General features: G+C 34.1%; 1 protein-coding gene across 3 annotated transcripts in view; it reads left to right on the forward strand.

Annotated features, from left to right (window-relative positions):
* LOC143230069 (apicoplast pyruvate carrier 1-like) overlaps window positions 1–21,131 on the forward strand; it is a 32,685-nt gene extending 11,554 nt beyond the window's left edge. For 2 of the 3 annotated variants that reach the window (XM_076463071.1, XM_076463073.1), the window contains 6 exons: window positions 570–696; window positions 9,074–9,376; window positions 12,331–12,453; window positions 17,708–17,917; window positions 19,534–19,633; window positions 20,767–21,131. In XM_076463071.1, coding sequence (XP_076319186.1) covers window positions 570–696; window positions 9,074–9,376; window positions 12,331–12,453; window positions 17,708–17,917; window positions 19,534–19,633; window positions 20,767–20,879 — 976 coding nt within the window. In that variant the 3' untranslated portion in view covers window positions 20,880–21,131. The remainder of the gene's footprint in view (window positions 1–569; window positions 697–9,073; window positions 9,377–12,330; window positions 12,454–17,707; window positions 17,918–19,533; window positions 19,634–20,766) is intronic. The other variant, XM_076463072.1, reaches the window with a different exon arrangement.
* The last annotated feature ends 5,148 nt before the right edge of the window (window positions 21,132–26,279 follow it).

Consider the following 26,279-nt stretch of genomic DNA (forward strand, 5'->3'; position numbering starts at 1 on the left):
ACTTACTAATGACATCTCTACGTAGCAGTATTTGTTACAAAGACAGTTTGTATGATAAACAAGTTATGACGATAAATCTAAATAAGGAACAAACACTAAAAGTCTTACTAGTAGATTTCCTCAAATTCCTTGATGACTGTAGTGGTACAGATAAATTGTCAGGGCTTAAGTATTAATATATCAAGTATTAGTATCTTGATCATTTCTTACCAACCTATGTACATCTCTGAAACTTCTTACACAATTATTGTTGTTCATCATAAATATGGAGCAGCCTTATTCCTAATTAATCAACACATTATCTTCATTTACCCCACTCTTGGATAACATTTTCATCTGTGTTTTCAATGGTTGTAAATTGTGCACTATGCTCTTTCTCTATCAGAAGAAGACATTAACTAGGTTGGCTTTGCTAACCTTATCAAATATTTATAATCATCATTCTTGGACTATAAAACCTCTAAAGCTATTACAATATTTTTGGTTTTTGACTTAAACAAAATTCATAGTTAATTAACAATAAAAAACATAGACAATATAATCAATTATATGCATAGTGCTATTTTCAGGTATTTCTACAACTCTGAAATTTTGGATCGTGTCCCTACATTTTTTCTGATACTGGGAGCTGTACAAGGAGGTATAATATTTATTGGACTACTTTTGTACCAGGAACCTCGGTCAGAGACACCTAAGGTAAAACAGCTCTTCTGAAATTTTACTTGTATAATGTTAATGCGTAACTAAGAACTGAACAGTTGTTAGATAGTTACATAATGTCTTAAAACTTTGATCATGAGATTTATTGAGCCAATAAAACATATAAAACATGATGTAATGTTTTCACCTCATTTTTTAGCCAATGTTTTTGAATTTTCAGATATTTTATTTAATAACAATACCTTTATATGTCTCATCTTTCTGTTATTGAACATTTAAAGATTTTTCCTTTATATATTGTAATGTGAAAGCCTTTCTCTGTAAAATACACATATTAATCCTAAATATCAAGCTAGAAGATGAAAAGCCTGCTACGATTATTAAAATAGTTATTACTCATCATGATAATACTTGGTTTAAAGAGATGGGCTGATAAAACGGATGCTGCATTTGATCTATTACTCTATGATTCTTACAAAATTTGATAAAGTTGATTTATAGCACATATCGAGTGATTCACAGTTATATTATAACAGCAATATTATAAAGTTCTCTTGTGGGGTAAGAATAAGAAGGAAAACGACTAGTTACCAGTGTGATCCATGTTTCATAAATAACACTTTCATTTCTGGTCGCTGAATGGCAGAAAAAATAACCGTTTGTGGTTTTTCATTGCACTAATGTGGTACCTGTGAAAACAGTTTACAGTAAAGATATATAAAGAAGAATCATCTAAATTAGGAAGAATAACTGTTCATGAAACTGACAGATCTGTATACATCTTGGTGAAGTTTGAGATTAAAAACAACAGTTTTGTAAACGCAAACTAACGTGGCAGAAGTTTAGTTTAGAGAGAGAAATCAGAACAAGAATTCTCTCTCCAACTGGGGTGTTCAGAAACGTTGTGGTTCCTCTTCTTCTCTTTTCTTGGAATGTTATTGAATTTAGCTGCTTTTTTTTTTTTACTCTTTTTTTGGGTGAAGGAGTGAAGTTGGTCAGAATTAATATTATTCATGAACAAGGCAAAGATAGCACTGGAGAAAAAAAGCCAGAACTTGTCCCGAAAGGCAGATGCCATAGTAAATATGAACACAAACGACCCGATTCAGGGTTTCTGTGTTCTGCTTTTAAATAGTATTTGTGTGATATTTCAGTTAGTCTATTTCTTAGTGTTGGTAAGTTACTGATTTGATGTATATAATTTATTGAAGTAAACGATGGTAGATTGAATACAGATCTTAGTATTTTGTTTTGTTGAACTTGTATTTTCTGGAGTGTGGTATTTGACATATTATATGTGACTTGACATCCATACTCTATTAGTGGACGGATGTAAGCCTTGTATATTTGGATAATGGCTTTTGGTGAGCATTTTGAGTGTTTGCTGGTTAGAGTCATTAAGTGTGAAATGCGTTTTCTAATTGATGAGTGTACGTTGTTAACATGTTTTTTCCATGTTAGTTTTGTGTCGAAGGTGATGCCAAGGAATGTGATGTATTTGCTCATGTAATGGGCGTGTTTCCGAGTGATAATTTTACTTTTTCTAGATTTTTTCTTTGTTTTTTTAGTGTCCTGTAGAAGGTGATTGTTGTGGTTGGATTTAAAACTACTCTCCACTTGTTACTCCAGGTCGAGACGTTGTTGAGTGATTCTTGCACGCGAGACATGGCCATTACTGGGTTTCTGGAGGTGCTCCAGATAGCGGTGTCGTCTGCTTATTGTGAATTATACGTGTATGTTAAATTGGGGAAAGGTATGTCGCTGACGAAAATAATATATAGTAGTGGAGAAAGGACTGATCCTTGGGGCACTCCTGCAGTTATATTGAATGATTTATATATAGTTTTATTGACTTTTACTTGTGCTGTTTTATCTGTCAGGAAGTTTGATATCCATTTAACTATAGTAGGGTTTATTTTTAGATGAGTTAGTTTGTATTTGATGGCATTGTGCCATACGCTGTCAAATGCTTTTTTAAGGTCTAGGAATACACCAATGGTTACTTGGTTGTTGTTAGTAGCTTTGTAGACTGATTCGGTGAGTCGTGTGAGGTAATCTGTTGTTTGCCTGTTTCTTATGGAGGCATTTTGGGGTTCTGGAAGGATATTGTTTATTTCGCAAAATTGAAGAAGACGGTTGGAGATAACCCTCTCCATCAGTTAGCCAAGGCAGCTTAACAGACTGATGGGACGGAAATTATCTGGATTGGTCCTGTTGGTTTGTTTCTTTGGAATCGTGGTTATGATGGCTTTTTTCCAAGTGTCGGGGTAATATCCAGTTGTTAGTGAAATGTTCATGATGTTTGTGAGGTGTTGTAATAGGAGAGTAGAGCTTTTTTTCAGAATAATGTTTGGTATTTGGTCATGTCCGGGGGAAGTGTTTGTCAAGTTTTTAATGTTAATTTTTAGTTCAGTGATGGTAATTTTCCTGTTGATTGAACTTGAGTATGTTTCCAGTGTCTCGCCAGGGAATTGTGGTGAGAATGAAGCTTGGTTTGTAGTTATGAAGTTGTTGACATGATGTTGGTGTTGTGTGTCAAAGTCGACTGAATTTAGGTTGCTGAAGGAGGATTCGTATTAGTCGGCTAATAGGTCGGCTTTCTCTACGTCCGTCCTTGCGATTATATTGTTGTGTGTGATATGTTGTAGCATGTGACTTGTGTTTTTATCGGAAGAAATACTCTTGAATTTTTTCCAAAATTCTTTTGGATTGTTTTTGACTTTTTCCAAGTTTTTTCAAAAGTTTTGCCAATTAGTTTCTTTTGCTATTTTAATTTCTTGTTTAATTTTTGCATTTGTTCCGTTAATCTGTGTTTTGATAGATGGATCACGTGTTATAAAGTGTGATCGTCTTAATTGCCTGCGTTTGATTATCAGTGCGTGGATTTCCGGTGTTAAAGTCATTGATTATGTGAGTGCTTTCTCCTTGTTTTAGGGATTGTGTTTTTTATGGCTTCTGTAACTTGATTTACATAGTTGTCTAGTTCTGTTTTGTTGTTAGCATGTTCAATTGGGTGGGGTAGATATGAGTCTAGTGGAGCGTTGAAAGTGAGCCAATCTGTTTTGGTGTAAGTGTATGCTGAGGGAGTCACGTACGCCACGGCAGGGTGGCGCGGGTGAATCATACAGGAAATGGGGAAGTGGTCACTCGTGATTTCATCATGTACTCTGAAGTTGGAGATTTTATTTACTGTGTCCTTGGTCGCTATGATGTAATCAAGTACGTCATATGAGCCGTTGGCGGCTGAAAAGTGTGTAGGTGTGTGGTCGTTTGTTAGGTGCATTTTGTTAATAGAAAGAAAATTTTTTTAAACACAACCCTCTGTGTGTGTTTCTATTTCCTCTTACTTCTGTGTGTGGAGAATTAAAATCCCCAATGATGATTGGTTTAGGTTTACGGTTAACACATTTCTGTGGGAAGTTAATGTCGATATCTTTAGTGGGTGAACAATATATGGCTAGAATTGGAATTGTTAGCCGGTTGTCAAAGTGTATATTACAAAAAGTGGTTTCATTTATGCTTGATCTAAAAGAATCTTCTATTGAGATTAGATGTGAAATTTCTGTATTGAAGTAAGCTATTATGCCTCTATTGTTTTCGGAGTAAGGTATGCTGTGTGTGATGAATCTGGGGATTGTGGTGTTTTGTTTCTCTGCGCAAAGTGTTTCTGAGACGATGATAATGTTGTCATTTATATGTTTATTTAAGTTGTAGATTTCTATTATTTTATCTTTAAGGTTTCCTTGGCAGTTGATGTGTAAAATTTTAATGTGTTGTATCATTGTGAGGTTCCACTTCCCTTGCATGAATTCTAAGTGAAAGATGGTGTGGTTTGAGATGAGGAAGGTGAAAGTAGTGTCTTGTAAGGCTGCAATGAGCAGTGAGTGACTCGTGTCTTGATTCGAAGGTAGGGAATTCACTTAATTCGATTAGCATTGCTAATAAATTTGTAGTGAATTCCGTGGGATTAAACGTATGTATTGTTTTCCTACGTGTGACGTCTGCGTATGTACGTGTTGATTGTGGCTGAGTGGTTGTGATCTGTGAGTCTGTTGGAGTTTTGAGTAGTGGTTGTTTAGTGATGTTGAAAGGTTATTTGTTACTGTTCGTGGTTTTGAAAATGATTCTGTTGCGTATCTGTGTGTATTTAGGACAGCCTTTGTAACTGGCTGCGTGAGGGCCTTGACAGTTTGCGCATTTCACTTGGTTACGCTCATTGGAACACTGAGCAACCTCGTGAGGTCCACCGAATCTCACGCATCTGTCTTTGGCCAAGCAGTTGGTTTTTGTGTGTCCGAACTTTTGACATTTATAACATTGTAAAATTGGCTTTTGGTGTGTTTTCTCCGGTTCGGTCGAGTGTTTTTTGAAAAATAGAAAGCAACCATCTTTTAGTAGTTTGTCCTGGTCGTCTTTATTGTTTACGGTTACTTTGACTAGTGGCGTTTTTTGTTTTGTTTTAAAAGAGATAATTCTTTCTGATTTTGAAATGTCATAACCTTGTATTTTCAGTTCTTCAGTGATCTCGTTATCTTCGATGTCGAAATCGACACCTCTGATAACGACAGTTAACTGTGGAGTGTTGATAGTGGCTTTAACCCCAAAGGCATCCTTGGGCCAGTGGGCCAAAATGTGTGCGAATTCTTGTGGTTCCGTGCATTTTAACATTATTCTTCCGTTGGGAAGACGTTTAATATCTTTAAACTGGATGCCCGGGTAGTAAGCCCTCAGTTGTTTTACAATCTGGGGGATGCGTGTCGTGTTGTTTATTCCTTCAATAAACAGAGTTGGGATTCTGTATTGAGGAATATCGTGTGATTGTGTTTTTGAGACAGTGGTGGTGTTTTTAGTGTTATCAGTGTCGTTGCTGGTGTTTTTAGATTCGTGTTTCTTAGACCTATTACTGTTAGAGTTACTAGCGTAATTAGTATTAGTGTTAGTATCGTTATTATTATTAGAGTTAGTGGCGTTGTTAATATTACAGTTAGTGGCATTATTAGTATTATGGTTAGTGGCGTTATTATTGCTAGAATTAGTGGCGTTATTATTACTAGCATTAGTGGCGTTATTATTACTAGAATTGTTAGCGTTTTAAGTAATAGGGTTAGTATCGTTGTTAGAGTTAAAAATAGTTGGATTATTTGAGACCATACTTGACCTTTTTCTTCTTTAGCCTCCTTTTCTTCCTGGTTGTTTTTCCTTCTTCTGATACCTAAGTTGTTGATTCTTCTGGACCTGAGTTGTCGCTCTCTGAACCGTCTGTAGAAGTGCTCGAAGTTTCTGACGCTGGTCCCTCAATTACCTCGTTGGGCATTTCGATGATTTCTTCGTTGGTCAGAGCATTACCATTGAATCGTGTAACGATCTTCCTGCTTTTTTTGCTTATCGTTTTACTAGTCCTGACAAGGACTAAGGGTTAACCTTTTTAGTAAAACTGAAGTTAATGCACAAAAACGACATATTCTTGGTCTCTATAATACGTCTATTGCAGCTACCGACTGCACGTCCGCTCTGCTCGACGTCGACCTTGTAAACGCAAACTAACGTGACAGAGGTTTAGTTTAGAGAGAGAGAAATCAGAAAAATTCTCTCTCCAACTGGGGTGTTCAGGAACGTTGTGATTCCTCTTCGTCCCCTTTCGTGGAAGGTTATTGAATTTAGCTGGGTTTTTTTTACTCTTTTTTGGGTGAAGGAGTGAAGTTGGTCATAATTAATATTATTCATGAACGAGGCAAAGGTAGCATCAGAGAAAACAGCCAGAACGCGTCCCGAAAGGCAGATGTCATAGTAAATATGAACATAAACGACCCGATTCAGAGCATGGCAATAAAGTTGTCTGGCTGGGATCTAAAGATCCAATGCCTAAGTTTTTGCTGTGGGGAAACGGGAGCGTCCCGAGAAAACCCACTTTCACAGGACAGGCGCCGAAAGTTTTACCTGTCCTGTGCCCGAGACCTGAAAAAGAAAATACATAATATTTACGCGAATTTTGCCCTTTAAGTACTTTGTTGTGTGAACTATAGAGTGATGCCGTTAGTTTGTTTCTGTGTTCTGCTTTTAAATAGTATTTGTGTGATATTTCAGTTAGTCTATTTCTTAGTGTTGGTAAGTTACTGATTTGATGTATATAATTTATTGAAGTGAATGATGGTACATTGAATACAGATTTTAGTATTTTGTTTTGTTGAACTTGGATTTTCTGGAGTGTGGTATTTGACATATTATATGTGACTTGACATCCATACTCTATTAGTGGACGGATATAAGCCTTGTATATTTGGATAATGGCTTTTGGTGAGCATTTTGAGTGTTTGCTGGTTAGAGTCATTAAGTGTGAAATGCGTTTTCTAATTGATGAGTGTACGTTGTTAACATGTTTTTTCCATGTTAGTTTTGTGTCGAATGTGATGCCAAGGAATGTGATGTATTTGCTCATGTTAATGGGCGTGTTTCCGAGTGATAATTTTACTTTTTCTAGATTTTTTCTTTGGTTTTTTAGTTTCCTGTAGAAGGTGATTGTTTGTGTTTTGGTTGGATTTAAAACTACTCTCCACTTGTTACTCCAGGTCGAGACGTTGTTGAGTAATTCTTGCACGCGAGACATGGCCATCACTGGGTTTCTCGAGGTGCTCCAGAAAGCGATGTAGTCTGCGTATTGTGAATTATGCGTGCATGTTAAATTGGGAAAAGGTATGTCGCTGAAGAAAATAATATATAGTAGTGGAGAAAGGACTGATCCTCCTGCAGTTATATTGAATGATTTAGATATAGTTTTATTGACTTTTGTAATTATCAAAGCAAAACATTATATAGTGGTCCACATTTGTTAAATTTTTTCTTCAATGTACTCAAAACACTTTTGGTTCTACACTCTGTAAATTAGGCCCATGCCATGTCCTTTCCTCATTGGTTCTACACACTGTAAGTTATGCCCATGCCACCATGTCACTTCCTCATTGGTTCTTCACTCTGTAAGTTACGCCCATGCCACCATGTCACTTCCTCATTTGATGTTAGTGTTGATAATTTTCGCATCCAACTTTTTCCTTGGTGACATGTGTGTGTCAGTTTCATGTTTGATAAACATCTGACGTGGAAGTTGCATCTGTATACTTTCTCTGACAATTCTATAGTCGTCTTATTTTGCTCAAGTCTCTCATGGGAACTTTTTTGAGCTGACATTTTCCTTGTGTACTTTACACACCCGAGACCTTCATTGAGTCTTGTCAGACATACCGTCATGCAGCCTGAATTATCATTTCCTCAACTTTCTACTCTCGTCTTCTTGTTTTGAAATATCGTACTCTCCAGCTTGCTCTCTGTGTTAAGTAGCCTTGTCCAACTCGGGAGCTTTCTGCATATCCCGTTCAACCTGTTACAACTTCCCATGTTACCATGTTCAAAATATGATATCCTCTGATCTACTCGCCGCCAAAGTGAATTCCCCACAGGTAGTTTTAGCACCTTTTGAATTTGTATGTTATGTCATTTTTGTCAGGTGATCCCAATTATGATGCAGTTCTTATGCTTCATCAACCATCTTTTAAATGTTGAACTTAAGTGTTTGACCTTTCCAGGGTTACATTTTCACTCCCTAGTGCTACTTCCACTCTTCACATGTATTTTCACCGTCTGTCTTTCTACTGTTACACTTCATTTATTTCCTTTTAAGTAGGTTTTCATTTTATCTTTTTCTTCCTTACTTTTCTCTCATTCTTCACTTAAGTATGTTGTAGGGATGGCAATCTAAAAAGTAGATAAAAGGTAGGCATGACTTCACAAACCATACAGAAATAAGTAGCAGTAAGAGTTGAGTGAATCTTACAAGCTTATGGTTATAAGTCACTCGATGACTGTTTAAACAAAATAACTTTACAACAATTAAGTATGTTGTAGGGATGGCAATCTAAAAAGTAGATAAAAGGTAAGTATGACTTCAGAAACCATACAGAAATAAGTAGCAGTAAGAGTTGAGTCAATCTTACAAGCTTATAATTATAAGTCACTCCATGACTATTTAAATGCTTTTATTGAAACCTGAAATCATGCAAGTGACATGAATTCAACCTTTAGTTGTAGATAAAAATTATATTTGGCAAGATGTGGCTACTTTTGTACTAATGTTTTGTATGTATTTTCTATTTCTAACTTAACAGGACAGAAAGATTAAAAGTTTATAGGTTGAATTAAGAATATTAAGGTTCATGTGAATATAGACAAAATAAAGAACCTTTTGTTTCAAGGCTTTTGAAATTAATATTTGTGTACAGAGAGATTAAGTTACAACAAAAATCTGTGCCATGCATGTCTGCAAGAAATAATGGTTCTTAAAATATTGAAGCTTATTACCTTCCAGTATTTCAACACTTTCAAGTCAGGGACCAGAACTTGAACAGACGATATTTTATTATAGGTAGAACATATATCTGACAGACCAATGAGAGTGGCTCAGATAAAAGGTAATACATCTTCTGCATCAATCAGAAAAGGATCAGATCCTGGAGACAAAGCATGTTTGTCAACATTCCAAGAAGAATCATCTGTGGTATCAGAAGACATTTCTACCAGTCCTAAAGCAGATGAAACACAACCATCACTTGCCAAAGTAACGTTTGTAACACCAAAAGAAGCGTTGAAGATGAAGGAATTCTATCTCTTGATAATAATATTTACTAGCTCGTTACATTCAACGATGTTTTTGAATTCATTTTACAAGGTTAAGTTTGTATTGATATCATTACGATTTTTAGTTAAATTTATTTTGTATGAAAATATGAAATTCTTAAAAGTAGAGCTTACAGATAATTATGAAAGTGTAATACACTAAACTATAGTTTTGTGAAAACAAATCACTAAAATCATTTTAACAATAGCACAATACTATTTTTAAAATACCTGATAATCTGCGTTCTTCATATTAAAACGTTGAGCTCTTCCATTCTTATTTACAAGATGAATTTTATGCTTAAAAATATACTATTCATAAACTCGGAAGAGAGAACTCAAGCTGAATTACAAGTATGAGTCTCATATATATATATATATATATGTTCAGCAAATATTACAATATAATTGGCAACATGTTATTAGTCACTTGAAATATAATTCATTTTTCTTAAGTGCCAACTTCTGTTTATCTAACATCCCTAGAGTCTCTTACGTTTCAAAATATAATATTGGCTGAGTTTCATGTCACTGCATCTAGAACTTCGCTTTTGTGTTTAATATAAATTACATTGCATTTCACCTTCTATGGATCATATCAAAACAAAGTAATATTGCTATTACATAAACTTTACTGATGTACTTGACTCCTTTGCAGTTCCTTAATGTTAGCTCTAATCTTTCTCTCTGGAAAATTCACAAACAAGTGGCTAATTCGTATTGAACGTCTGCTTTTGTCTAGTAATAATGAGTTTCTAGCCATGTTGGCTTCAAGAAAACGATATAGTGAACACTCCTGCCTAATATTTAATATCACAATCTCCACGTGTCATCACAGTTTCACGCCAGGTGTCCACTAACAAAGATAATCTATATTCAAAATAGAGTAAACAAACAAGGTTTTTAACTCCAGATTTTCACATCAAGTGGGTGTTTCGTCATCATGAAAGATAATCCTTCCCAATAACAATTTGTGGTTGGAGCTTACCATCAAGTAGTTTTCCTTCTTAGGTTTCCAATAGGTCACTTGAGTTTTGTCAATTATATATCCTGATTCAAGCGATCCTTCAGGATGGGTCTACTTGATAGGTTTCCTCTAGCACAGTGATGCTCCGTCCATTCCATATCTTGACTAAGACTTGTTATCAGGGTGGATGCTTATGCCAGTTTTTTGCTAGTACAGAGGAGTTTTTTCCACTGCATAACTACCATTGAAGTTTGTCATTAGGGTGGGTCTTCAGGCCAGATATAGACGAGTAAAGAGAAGCTTTCTCCATTTAATAACTTGACTGAAGTTTGTCGCTGCATTGAATATTCATGTGATGCGGGAAGAGATGAACAAATCAGCAAGATAATAATATTTAATATATCAAACTTGTCACCACCTATTAGCTGATTGTGTATGATCAAATTTATCTTTTTTCTATATCTTTAAAAGTTGTATGACACTAATGGAGGTTAAGTACAATACAGGAAGTTCATTCTTATATACATTGCTGGTCATTTACCCTTAGATATATGTACTTTTGTAGATAAGAGATCATTCTGGATCCATGTGAGATCAATGCTATTTTGATTCTTCATATATAAACTCAATGTTCCTTGGGGATATATCCCAAATTTCTGAAGCAACATCTGAGTTGCTTTCAGGTTTCTTGTCATTCATCTATTTAAAATATATTAAGTGAAAGTACCAATTTTTCTTAAATATATGTAGGTGAATCAAATCACCGGGAACAGAATTAAGATTCAAACTTTTAATTCCTTTTTACATGAGTTTCACTCACTATTTAGGATTATATCTTTATCCATCTAGGAGATACACAAATTCCTTTCATGGCTAAGACAATGAAAAGAGTACAATTTTTTCTTCTTTTAATCCTTTGGGTTAGTAAATTAATATATCTATGTTGAAAATGTCACATCCAGTTAAAGTTGGATCACGTATTGGCCAATGATTGGTTAACTTGGTTACAGAGAATTTATAGAAATAATTTATCCTCACTAGAATCCTTTTTGGTTGGTTCTTTTGTTACGTGAGTTTCTTCTATAAGATTACAACCCATTAATGTATGAGCAGAACAAAACTCAAGTCTTAATTTTCAACGTCACCTTTTCATGTAATGCCTATAAGATTCATCATGTTCAAACTACTTTATAAAGTTGCTTAATTAACTAAACGTTTTTGTTCTTCAGCACTGTTTAATATTTCACCTGCAGCAGTGTTTCGTATATGTCTGGAAAACAGTAATGTGACTGACTCTAGTAGTAACCCCAGTTTAACTACAACTATTGATGTGACTGACTGTAGTATTAAACTCAGTTTAACTAGAACTATTGATGTGACTGACTCTAGTATTAAACTCAGTTTAACTAGAACTATTGATGTGACTGACTCTAGTAGTAAACTCAGTTTAACTAGAACTATTGATGTGACTGACTCTAGTAGTAAACTCAGTTTAACTACAACTATTGATGTGACTGACTCTGGTATTAAACTCATTTTAACTACAACTATTGATGTAACTGACTCTAGTATTAAACTCAGTTTAACTAGAACTAATGATATGACTTACTCTAGTATTAAACTCAGTTTAACTACAACTATTGATGTGACTGACTCTAGTATTAAACTCAGTTTAACTAGAACTAATGATATGACTTACTCTAGTATTAAACTCAGTTTAACTACAACTATTGATGTGACTGACTCTAGTATTAAACTCAGTTTAACTACAACTATTGATGTGACTGACTCTAGTATTAAACTCAGTTTAACTAAAACTATTGATGTGACTGACTCTAGTATTAAACTCAGTTTAACTAAAACTATTGTGCTCATGTTCAAACGAGAACGTTGGCAGAATTGCAACAGTTCCACAACGAAGGTGGGTACTTGTTAGTTAACATATATAACATCTGAATATGTACGAATCAGACTTAGGGGTTATGATAGATTTTACGAATATATTATTAATAGAACGAATTATAATATTTTATTTTTAGACCTATGGACAAACATTTATAGATGATGATACATTTCTAGCCACATCAGGATCTACATCTGCGGTTGTTCACTCTCTTCTTAGGGTGATTGTTGGTCGAATACAAGACAAAATATCTTACAAGGTAAGGAACCCAACAGATAAAATGATTGCTTATAGCTAAACTTTAAATCATTATTTTTAAAACAATAATTTCAACCGAAAGAACAGAGTATACGTTTATCCATCATTTTAAAAGAAATTGGCTGCAATAGTGTCGCTCGACTTACGCTATGGTATAAGCTGGGAAAGTCAGTTGTACCACTCTGTCGTAGCTGTGTGCTAATTTACTTATCGTATGCTAACTAGTGACTATGTAGAAGTAGTATATGATCATATTTTACTCGTATGTAATGGGCAGTTTGTTGGTGTTATGGTGAAATGAGGCTGACATATTTTTTGTAGAAATCTGGCTCTCACTGTTAACTTATACTTTGAAATACATATGGTTTGTATCCAGCAGATCATATATCAACTATAAACCCCATATCTTTTCTTTTTCGTAACCTAAAGGAAAGAAAAACAAAAACTAGCCTATTTACAGAAAATTGTCAACAGCCTTGGAGAGATTTTTATACCACACAGCTACTAATCTTGTGAGGTGTCGTTTTGACCTGATTAACGCTGTTACTATAACTGAGCATTCAATCTGGAAAAATTTGACCTACGTCGTATCCAGTTAAATAACAGTAAGAGCATATGATGTGTATTATGCTTAAGATGCTGCACCATGTGTTTTCTGTCTCAGTGATTTTTTTTATTCTTTTTCATTAGGCTTCACAGCAGGTATAATATCACACTCTATGACACTGGTTTATTGTTATTCCAACATTCTACATAAGTATCGATCTATTCTTTAGCTAGGGAGTTGATGTTCATTTTCTTTGGATTTAACGAATCAAACAAGTTCCTTTCTGATACTCAGTATCGTTTCTATAGACACCAGCCAACCAACCGTTTTATTCAACATGAGACATCAATCAATAAACCTTTGTAAACAAGGAATACATTATTTATTTTTCTATAGAGTTTGGTGTATAAAAGCATTTGACCTTCAAATCGAGCCAACATTGATTGAGATGGGTCTGACATTGCTGAATATGATGAAAGGACATCCAATAATGAAATATTACCATCATTACGTGTGATCTTCCTCAAGGTTACCTGAAAAACCCAGATATTCCAAACTGAAATGTTGTACTCTAATTCTCATTTTTATAGATGGCTTAAAATCAGGTGACTGTTATTATTGTCATGGTTTACTTCATCTTTCATGTTTTTCACAGAATATTATCTACAAATTCAAGTTTCTGCTGTTGAATTGTATGCAACATGAGTAGATTACTCTGAATGTAAGTGGTATACTAATTGTACCATCTGAACTGACATTCAGAAAAAAACAAACTGGGATATTCATCTCTGTCGTCTATCTTAATGTTGAGATAATTGCACGAAAGTAAAATATGGATATGTGAACGTATAATATGAGTGTTTACAATAATTATACTTTGTCGGGTTGCTTATTTGCAAGAGCAAACAGCGTGGAACAGCATATCCTTAATTTGGAACTTTCTCCAGTTTTTTTGCAAACTAGCTAGCCAATCTTGTTCACAAGTTTGATGTTAATTTTTTATACGTTGCTTAGTTTCTCAATTTGCTAGCTATTTTGTTGAAGGTCCATTCTGACTGTTGACCTGCAAAAGCTAAAATTTATCAAGAGATCAAATTGCCATAGGTATACAGAAGACGAATATTTGGAGAACTTCTTCATGTTCATCTGTTGAAGTTTATTCTAAGACTGGAGAAGAAAAGATGTGAGAGAAGTGAAATGTGAAATAATCTGTAACCATGCCCGACACAAGAAAAACATTCCACCCAAAGGAGGTTAAAGACCAAAACAATAAGGTGAGAACTAAAAGATCTTTGAAAAAAGGAGGTCTGTAAATAGGCACGCCAAACAGTGCAACAGATTATGGGAACTGATTCTGGTCTAAATGATCCAAGAGGCGATAAAAGGGATGTGGAAAAGAGATACAAGTACCCTCCCAAAGAGAAATCCAATACCCTTAATGTGGCGTGTACCTCGTCATGTAAACCCCGTTAAGATCTCAGTCAGGCATGGGTGTAGAGTGAAGAGTATGAGGTATAACGAAGAGGTGGTACAGAATGTATAGGACAAGAAAAGAAACACCTGGTGGTGCTGGGAAAAGAGAAAGGCCACAGACAAAGCCTCCTGATAATTAGTAGAGGTACAGACTGATGAAGAACAATCAAGTGAAAAATGGATGAATACTGGGAGGAACAGAGTGGTGGGAAAATTAAAGAAAAGAGACACACCACAGTCGCTTACAGGGGAGTAGAAATATGGTAGACACTAGGAGAGTAGCCTGGTGGGACGTGTTGACAGTGTGGATTAGATATTTCAAAAATGTATCAATTATGCAACAGTAATCTGTTATATTATTATATAGTTTATTTAAAATAAACTGGTAATCTTCTAATAAGGTTGTGACACTCTGCATTTTAATTCTAAACAAAATCTCAGCTATAAAATATTGGAGACAAAAGATGCATGGCCCAATCCAAAATCAGTCCATTCTCTATCCTCTTGTTCCTATTCCAGTGATCTAAGTTGAATTAAACGATGGGTTTAGATCTGAATTAGCATTTTCATAAGCAAAAATTATAATGCAAGATCCCTCAAAATGGTCAACAATTCTTAGTTTACTTTGAAGCCAAGTTTCGTTTTTAACTTATTCAGTACTCTTATATCATGAGATCAATCAATGAAATGTTTTGAATGCGTTGATTGAAACTTTTGTGAAAATCTGCCTTTGTTATTTGTGAACAATGTTTCGGTCTCCAAGCTAAAGCCTTTTCGGGCCTATTAGTTTGAGTCATTTCAGCGTATAATAATTTTCCATCTAATGGTACGATCTACCATTAACACAGGCCTTAGTGAAAACAGTGCTGTTTGTTTATTTCAGGAAGAACGTGGTTCTAGATACTAGTGATGTCTGTATTTCGGTTTCTGTTTATTTTGCTACTGATGTCTATATTTCAGTTCCTGTTTAATTTGCTACTGATGTCTATATTTCAGTTTCTGTTTGATTTGCTACTAATGTTTATATTTCGGTTTCTGTTTATTTTGCTACTGATGTCTATATTTCGGTTTCTGTTTATTTTGCTACTGATGTCTATATTTCGGTTTCTGTTTATTTTGCTACTGATGTCTATATTTCGGTTTCTGTTTATTTTTGGTTTATTTGCATCATAATTGCTTCTTTGTTATTCTTTGTGTAGTTTCTAACTACAGGTTTGTTTTAAAGTTATTTCTAGTTAAGCAGAAAACTAAACAATGGGTATTGAAACCCGGTTTCTAGAGTTGTAAGTTTGAAGACATACCCGACTCAGGAAAGTTATCATAAATTAAAACATGCTATTCATATGAATGGAAATTCTATACGTATTTCCACAGGAACAACACTGGAAACTTAGAAAAAATCAAAGAAGAAATTACAACAACAATAAACTAAAAATCTCCCAGAGGATGAAGCCTGTAGATAAGTTACATCTTAAACCGCATTCTAGAAAAACTAACAATGAACACAAACTTTAACAGCCAATGAAATCTTGCCATGGTCAAAGTTCTCCCTTTCTCTATGGTTTTTGTGTTATGGATTATCCTATAATTCAGGTACACAGCCAACTCTTCATTCCTGAGAGTTCTCTGAAAGAGGAAGTATTTTAAAAAGTATTTAAACTTTTAAACTTATGAAGGTATCACCTTCCTTCCAAGACATCAAAAACTAAACACTTAAAGTCACTAATGCAGCCATCTGTGCGTGTGTGTTTTAATAATAAAAGTCTGGAAATTCACTCGTGGATTGGATATTAAAGACTACCATCTCCTTCTCTCAACCAGAATTATTTTTGTTTGAAAGCAAAATCATTAAAGAAAGCGTAAACATCGTAATACAAACCACTGACCAACAGAAAATCAACTAGAAATAAATTAGGAACTTGACTGATCATTATTTTATAACATACATTCAAATCAGTTATGAAAATAAAAATACTTCTCACATTGAACAACACTGAACTCGACTACAATAATTAAATTATAAACAACAATAAACATCAAACTCCTTACATCCAGAGCTGATTTATCATCACCAAACCAACTACCTGGACGCTAACATATACAAAGTATGCCGTATGCAATATATTATATGTCTTAGCAGTTTCATGTAAAAATAGTATGTTTATCGCACATACATTTGGGCAGAAAGTGAAGATTAGTTTCATATCTGATCACGGGCCTAATGGTTGGATTGCTTGACCTAAAATCAACGTCCACAGCATCGAAATCTGTCTTTAAACATGATTGCTCTTTAATCAGTGGGAACATGATAATGTTCAGACGATCCCACTATTCGTTGGTAAACAGGAAACCAGGAATTAGCGATGTCTAGCTGTCATTTCAAAATTACTAACGGCTAGATCAAATGGACTTAGATCACCCTTGGCTCTATACAAATATATCTAACTTGTCTTTCTCCAGCTACAGATGTGAAGAAGTTGACACATTATGAAGCCCGAAATGTCATCTCAGCAACAAGTGAAACTCTCCATCAGTGTGTGTCTTTTCTTATAGCAAAGCCACATCGGGCAATCTACTGAGCCCACCCAGGGGAATCGAATCCCTGATTTTGTAAATCCGTAGACATACCGTGGTACTAGCAGGGGCATGTGAAACTATCCATAAAAATGTCAACCACCCACATTTCTTATTAAAGGAGAAAACTTTAAAACACATGCTAAAATTAAAGGCTAAGAACATACAGTATTTATGAAGTTTGGAAACTTCAATTCAAAACTATTTTACTAGTAGGATTTTGAAAAACAAGACCATTTTTTGAATAGAAACGTCTATTCCCATATTCAGTTCGTTACCCACCAACCTGTGACGCTATTTGTTAACGTAAATATAAGGCTTTAGATCACCCTAAATCTGTTAAATTTCATCTCATTATTGTAATTCTATTAGCCAATTAGGTAGTCAAATAAAAGATGTAAACTTTAACTTAGATTACAAAAATAACTTGTATAAACGTAAAAATATAATGTGAAATCATGGCTTCTCTATAATACTGTGTAAAGTAGTTACCTAAAATAATGTAATATTTCGAAGTTAGTTGAACGTGTTAACAATTGTCTCTATTTATTTTCTCATTTCCAGAAAAACGCGTTAAACGAAATCAAGACGAATGTAATACTGGAAGTTTTATTAAATGTATTTCACTTTTGGTAAAATTTTTTGTATGTTTTATATACAGTTAACATGCCTGATCTTGATGGGTTTAAAGACAATACTGCTGTTTACGCTAGTGGCGACGCCATACGGTGGAAAAGTGATGTTCATAATTTGGATTTGTGGACTATTTGCTACGTTTTCTGTTGAATTTGTATGCATTCCTGCTACTATATCTGAAGTGTTTGGGAAGAAACACACAGCTATGATTTACGGAATGGCATATTTTGTAGCGGTAAGTAATTTGAACAATACCGTGTACCATCAATCAGAAGACAAACAGTTTATCTCTAGGCTTAGATACTATTTAATTAAGTAAGGAGTAGAATAACACTTTCTGTTGCTAACAAAATCATGGTTTGTTTAACATCAGTAGAGTCTTCAGTAAGGCGAAATGAAAAGTTTTGATTATCTAAAAATTATCCATGGTTAGCAAGAAACCTTTCAAAGCAATATTTTCTGTGATGCCTTAAAGGTCCATATATATATTACTCTAAACATACACTGGACATTAAGTTAATTCAAATTATTTAGAGTTTTAATACGTTTCTAGTTTTTTCAACCCTAGTTCTAGTTTTTCTCTGTGTATGGCTTGAACGACGTTCGTATTGTGCGTAAGAAATACGAAATCATAGACATTGATAGTTATAATATGTAACTAATTACTTGTCAAAAGGAGAGGATTTGGTCATTTGGATATAAAACAAGTATTTTAAAACACTTAACAGTTCATGTGTGATGATAGTTTTATACAATATAAGTGTATACCATAGAGATAGTAAGATATATAGCTACTACCTGAGTAAAATCCCCTCTATAGCTCTATAGGTACAACACCGTGGGTATATATACCATAGTTGTAATGAATCATTTCGCTACCACCTGAGTAAAAAGACCTTTCACTGCTTTGTAGGTATATTCCATAATTATAATGAGTTGTATTGCTTATACGTTGGTAGATATAATGCTATACCAACAGAACTGTAAAGGATATAAGTTTATAATATAAATGGTATTTGATGAAAGATATCGATAGTACACGTGAAGATGTTTCTTTATAGTGTTGTAGGTATAACAACACAGGTGTATATCAAAGTTCGGTCTATTGTACTAAACATTCCCCAGTGACACTGCGTTATATATTTTGTTTGTTTGTTTGTTTTGGAATTTCGCACAAAGCTTCTCGAGGGCTATCTTTGCTAGCCGTCCGTAATTTAGCAGTGTTTTAAATTTCGTGAAAAGCTACAAGAGTGCTACTTGCGCTAGTTGTCGCTAATTTAACAGTGTAAGACAAGTCGGAAGGCAGCTAGTCATCACCACCCACCGCCAACTCTTGGGCTACTCTTTTACCAACGAATAATGGGATTGACCGTCACATTATAACGCCCCCACGGCTGAAAGGGCGAGCATGTTTGTCGCAACGGGGATGCGAACCCGCGACCTTCAGATTACGAGTCGCACGCCTTAACACGCTTGGCCATGCTGGGCCCGCGTTATATATACTTAACCTACTAAAAACAGGGTTTCGATACCCGTTGTGGGCAGAGCACAGATAGCCATTTGTGTTGCTTTGTGCTTAATTATAAATAACAACTCTACTGAAAATTGTATTGAAAGGATGAAGACTTAATAATGGATACAGCATCTGTTTATAAAATACGCATTTGTGTTCGTCACACGTTTTGTAAACATCAGTTATTTCACACATCTTCTCAAACATTAAGTTACATCAATCTCTTAAATGTATTTATGTGTTCACCATATAATTGTTTATTTTATTTTACATCAATATTTTTAATATCATTATTGATCTGTTTTTTAATCGATAAATTATTGTGTCTTTTATTTTAGGGCGGTACTTTACTGTTCTGGCCTCTAATGCTTAAACTAATTATACCACACTTTGGATGGTTTGCAACATTTTCTTTGATGGGGAGCATGACATTTATTGGTAAGTTTTAAGTTTGTATAAAATAAGCTAACAATATGTTATTTGTGTCAGGTTAGATCGTGTAGTTGGTTTCGACACTCAAAACTGTATTCCTCTTATTTAATACATTAACACCTGTGCTCTAAGATTAGCAGTTAAATTGTTTTGAAAATAAAAATCCTGGAACTCTTTCAATCGTTTTAAATGTGAATGCAAAGTGTTCTTGTTTGTCAATTTTATCGTGACTTTTAATAATATATTAATTGTAAACAAATGCTAAAGCAGGATTGTCTGTGAGCTGTAACACTACGCTTAATGTTTAATGTAGCGGGAAGATATTCGATTGTTAATTACAAAGCTACACAATAGGCTAAAGCGCTCTGCAAACCGCGAGTTTCTTAACACGTTATAAACCCTCAGTGTTAACGTTAAGCCAATGGGAGGAAGAGTCATAAATAAGTTTATTTTTCAGCTCTCATTTATAAATACGAGTTGTTTCCAAATAATTTGATTTGTGTGCTAAATAGTCTCGCGAAAAATTATCTATACACAGCTATTCGTAATTTTGAGTGAAGGCAACTAGATAAAAAACAGTCGCCGCCAATGCTTGTACTACTCTTTAACAGCTTTCATAGTTGGATTTTCCATCACCAACTCAAAGTGTAGGTCCACACTCTGGACACATTAAACGTAGACTAGGCTTGACCTTTTGGTTAATAAATCTGTGTAGCTAGAGGTAATTACGTCATAAATCTGTAGTTTTATCACTTAGATGAAGCGAAAAAAAATTGCTTACAGTAAGTAATAACCAGAAGTTCAGGTTATCACATTGATAAGTCGTGTTAGGTTCAGTGCCTAATGTAATGAACGTTTAGTTAGTCGCTTATGTTTGAATTAAAATTTTATTTACATTAATTACGACATTAAATATGAAAATTACAAAAATATTATGTTTTGGTGTAGGTCATCAATATCAGATAATAATATCATGTTTTTATGTCAATATCCAACTTCCTCCCTTTGTCTATTATGAAGTCACAGGGATAATGGTACATTTATGAATATTATGTTTTGAGTTATAACATATGCAGACAAAAAACAAACATAGTTTTGTTGTTCAGTTGTGTATCTTAACCTATTTTTTCTTTATATAGGTTTTCTGGTAGTAATGGTATTTCCTGAAAGGTACCTCACACAACCAGCTAAAACAACTGTTTCTAATGAAGAAGAAATAACTTTTGACGAAGCTGTTTTAGGTCAGAAATGAATTAATCACTTCTCGTCACTGATCAGATATTCCTAACGTATTCTTTAAACTGAATTTAGAAGTTTTATCTTTTGTTTATCATTTAAAGAAAATATATATATAACTATTGTTGGTAAGAAGATACATATTTTATTACTAATCGTCCACATTTATTGTGGTTACACTGAACTATTGCAAACTTTTACGATGAGTGTATTTGTGAAAGCTGCTATTAGATACCAGTTGAAAATAAATATTACCATTGTGAGAAGACTTTAGCGTATGTCTCGCAGTTTGTGATGAAACTTTCAGTTTATCTGTATACAGTTGCAGTCTTATAACTCATAACTATTGTGAGGATTGAGCTTGACATTGTTTGTACTAAAGACTCCAAAAGAGTCCCTCAATGATATAATATGTTACAATAAAGGTGTCAGGAAATATTGTTCTTTAGACACTTTATTTGAGGATTTTCATTTTTATCAAACATGTAATATACATATCATTTAAGGACAAAAAGAAGCCTTTGTTTCACATAGGTCTTCCCACCATCTAAACTCCATCCGACGACAATAACACAATTTACGACAATTCAAATGCAGTGCATTACTTGTTTGTCTGTTTTAAATTTCGTGAAAGCTACAAGAGTGCTACTTGCGCTAGTTGTCGCTAATTTAACAGTGTAAGAAAAGTCGGAAGGCAGCTAGTCATCATCACCCACCGCCTTCTCTTGAGCTAATCTTTTACCAACGAATAATGGGATTGACCGTAACTTTATAATGCCTCCATTAGTAGCTCATCTTTCACTATTGACCTATCTACAGAATGCTCAGAGTCTGGAATATTGATAAACTTTTCTCGTCTGAAACAGAGTAAGAAAAAACCTTAAAGATCAGTTACTACTTATTCTTCAACAAAAATCAAGTCATCAGCATCACTTAATGATCTAATTATTATTTTATATTTTCTCCTTATCTTAGCACACTTTAAAACATTTTTGGTGTTAGTTTCACTTTTAGTTTTCCAAATGTGGCATTTCTCATTTAGAAAGTTTTTTGTTGTTTTTTGATACACAGAGCAATCAGTTGAGATCACTGATATGAGTCTGGGTTGTGGAGTTATGTTGATCTTCTTGGTCTACAGTCAGGATCATTGAGAAAGTCTTGAAAAAGACAGAAATAACAACATACAATTATTTATTTAAGCACACCAATGAACAATACAGAACACCAACAAATAAAATAGGTATTTAGTGATGTGGGTTGAATGGATGAAAGCAAGATGAAAATCTTTATTCCAAACATCTTATCATGTCACACTATAAGTTAAAATAAATATAAAATTAAAATATCTCCTCAAAATATTTATTACAACTGAAGTTCACCTAAAAGTTCAATCCCAAACACAAGTTCAGTTACAACAATACATTAAAAATATTTTCTAAAACTTTAGTTAAGTTACACATTTTATAAACAAATTACAACTATTCAAACAAAAAAGGTTAATATTCACTTTAAAAGTCAATCCAAATCATTGACTTTAACTAACAAAATTCCAAAACAAGTTAGAGGTCACAAATTTAAAAGTGAAAATATTCTAAATACAATAAAAGTAACTAACACTGCTGAATGCCATGAAATACTAAAACGTTTTAAATGTATTCCTATAAATAAAGATTGAATCATAAGAGCTCTCCCGTCTTGTCGTACAGTGGCAAAGGTTTCTTTATATATATAATAACCACAACACATTTATAAAACAAAGTTAATATTTTAAAGCATCTTGCATAGCAAATCTTTGTTCCTTGTGAATTTCGCTCTACAATATAATAGTCAGAGACCCTTACCTGACACACACAGAGGAAGGTAGCTTGCTATTTTCGGATATCTTATGCTTTCATCTCGGCCTGAAAGCTGGTCAATTGCCAGCTAGTAGACCTAAAGCCTATATACTCTCAAAACGGGGAACATTATTTTTAATCGAGCAACTCTGAACATCCAAACTGAGAACTCTGGAAAATATATTAATTTAAAAAAAAATTCTTCACTAAAAGGATAGAAAGTACATTGTAATATATTTTTATTAAATCAGTCATCTGATTATGAAAACACATTTTGATTATTTTTAGTGAAGTCTCTAACTGTGAGTAAAAATTCTATCATGTCAATTTAAATACACTGCTTATAATTATTGCTGTTAAAATTAAATATTTTTATCCAATTACTTGTAAATTACTCAGAGCATTATTATTTTCTCTTTTTGAGAGTCATCATCATTATTGACTACTTTAACATGAAAGCTTAAAACAAACAACGTGAATAATAATACTTTTACAACTAGGCATAGTCTAACACAGGGGGCCCGGCATGGCTAAACGTATTAAGGCGTGCGACTCGTAATCTGAGGGTCGCGGATTCGCATTCTTGTCGCGCCAAACATGCTTGTCCTTTCAGCCGTTGGGGCGTTATAATGTTACGGCCAATCCCACTGTTCGTTGGTAAAAGAGTAGCCCAAGAGTTAGCGGTGGGTGGTGATGACAAGCTGCCTTCCCTCTAGCCTTACACTGCTAAATTAGGGACGGCTAGCGCAGATAGCCCTCAAGTAGCTTTGCGCGAAATTCGAAAACAAACAAACAAACTAACACAGGTATTATGTTTATAAATGAGACATTCACCACACTCATAGTCTAACACAGGTACTATGTTTATAAATGAGACATTCACCAAACACATAGTTTAACACACGTATTATGTTTATAAATGCGATATTCACCAAACTCATAGTCTAACACTGATATTATGTTTATAAATGAGACATTCACCAAACTCATAGTCTATCACAGATATTATGTTTATAAATGAGACATTCACCAAACTCATAGTCTAACAAATTTGATTTCTGTTTTTGTCCTTTTTCAATGGGTCAGTGTCAGCTTAACCAACTTACAATTCTAACTGTAAAATCTGAGGTTCAAATATTCTTAGCGGACAAAGCACCATAATCAGTTACACGGCTTTGCCCCAAAAAATACTGTGATATTACTACTTGAGCATTAGCGATAACAACGCTAAAATTCGTGGATTAATACCTCCAACACAGTTTGTATCTTTCTGCAGAACATCCGAGAAACAAGCATCATCGCTAGCGTGTGTGATTTTTATAACAAAGCCGCATCGGGCTATCTGCTGTGTTCACTGAGGGTAATCGAACGCTTGATATATGCGTTGTATATCCATAGACTTAGTGTTGTCCCAGCGGGGGACAATATCGGTAGAATGACATTCTCTGACTACGTGCATTCATTAGTTATGATGTCAAACTAGTAATAATTTAATGATACGTAATATAATTTATGCAAAGTGATTGGAAAACATTATAATACAAAAATAAAGTGTTTTAGCAGACTTCTTTCTTTGAGGCCCGACGTGACCAGGTAGTTAGGGGCACTTGACTGGTAGTCCGAAGGTAGCGGATTGAAATTCCCATAACACAAAATATGCTTGCACTTTTAGCCGTGGGAGCGTTATAACGTTTAGTCAATCCCACTTTTCGTTGGTAAAAGGTTATCCCAAGAATTAGCAGTGGGTGGTGATGACCAGTTGCCTTCCCTCTGGTCTTACATTGCTAAATTAGAGAGGGCTATATGCGTTAGCCGTCAGACAATCTTTCAGACTTTTATTACAAGATAAATAACTGCTGTTTTTTTATAATTTTCAATTACATTGCACTCTACAATTAAAAATTAATTTAATAAAACTATTTGGTGCTTTAATTTATATACGTTGTGAAATGACATTTCAATCCAATTATATCTATCGATGGCTCTGATGGAATGGAGATGTATCCACACATATAAACTGTTTAGATAATTTGATACCTTGTCAGTCGGAATATTCATACTTCTAGCATTCCAATTGTAAGAGAATATGAAACAACATGATATGAGGCTGTTTTAGGGCGTACTTAATACTAAAATAATAATGTGAAAAAGCTGCTTTTGATAAACTAGCTGACCTATTCGGTACTCTTACCGAATCTAAAGCAAATCGTTTCACATTCATCGTTTGTTAGTATTACAAATAAAAATATGTTAAATTGAAGCAACGTAACAAGTTAGCACAATTATTTCTAGTAAATATAATAGGTTAAAATGGTAAATCGTACAAGTAATTCATGTTTAGAGTCATGAAGAGACAGCAGATAATTGTTAAAATTTACATCCCGTCATGATTTTGCCTCGGGTAACAGATTGTAACGTTACTGTGGTCATCAGAGTTTAAAAACTACGACTTTTATATACGAAGTGACACACCATAACAGTTCCTAAACAGTTAAAAGTTCAGTGATGTCGAGAAACCCACTTGTTGAGAAATTTATATGCAAAAACGGCTCGTTTGGGTTGAGAAAATATTTTACATAGAAGAGCCGTTTTTGCATATAAAGTTAAAAGTTCAGTTTATTATTTAGTATGTAATCTTATATTTATTGTATTGAAATTAAAACCGAAACAACTACATTATGTTTGTTATAACGTAAACTGAGTGAAATGTTTCGTCGACAATAGATATGATAAACGTAGCTCAAATACTGTTGTTAGAGACTTTTCTAACTTTTGAAACTTTCTAAGGTGCTAGATAGAGAAAGTAGTGTTTAACACTCCTACGAAAAGTGGGGCCTAATAGGCCCCAGAGCAACTTGAAAGGTTATTAATATTAGGCTAATAATTTTGTATTTAAATGAAATTGCCATTTAAATCCATTAATGAATGGATTAACGAGATTCCCACTGTTCCTATCTACTATCTAGCGAAACGACAGCCAGGGTAACGGGCTTGAAGTAATCAGGACTAGAAACGTCTTTTCGTAGGAGTGTTAAAATCGTGAACATTAATGTTTTATGATATATCTAACAATTCTTCGGTAACTTTTAAAAGGAGTACATTCCATAGCAATTGTGTTTGTACTAAATGGCTTGTGATATTTGTTAACAAAATCTAAATATCTTAGTTGAAGATTCTCCTGAACTTTTCTCAAATCTATGGCTTCTGTCTTGACATACTACTTTGTTAGGAATATGCAACAAAAATATCAGAAACTTGTCGAGCGTTGGAGAATTTTTAAACACCCGTAATATCCTCTCTTATCATTCTTTCCGATAAAATTTGTCAAGAGGTCTTAACCATTTCGTATGAAAAAGCATATGCAGAAGCTATAAGATAACCTATATATACAACATATATATACATCTATATATAACAGTGCAGATCTCTCAGTTTGTTTGTTTTATTAACATTTACAGTAAATAAAAACATCTGTTCTTGACATTGATAACACCAGTGATCGAAACCTGATGTAAACACACACAATCTCACTGCTGACACACTTGTTGATGTAAACAGATAGCTTCTCACTTCTGATACAT

The sequence above is a fragment of the Tachypleus tridentatus genome, chromosome 10 (genome assembly GCF_004210375.1).
Source record: "Tachypleus tridentatus isolate NWPU-2018 chromosome 10, ASM421037v1, whole genome shotgun sequence".
Lineage (NCBI taxonomy): Eukaryota > Metazoa > Arthropoda > Merostomata > Xiphosura > Limulidae > Tachypleus > Tachypleus tridentatus.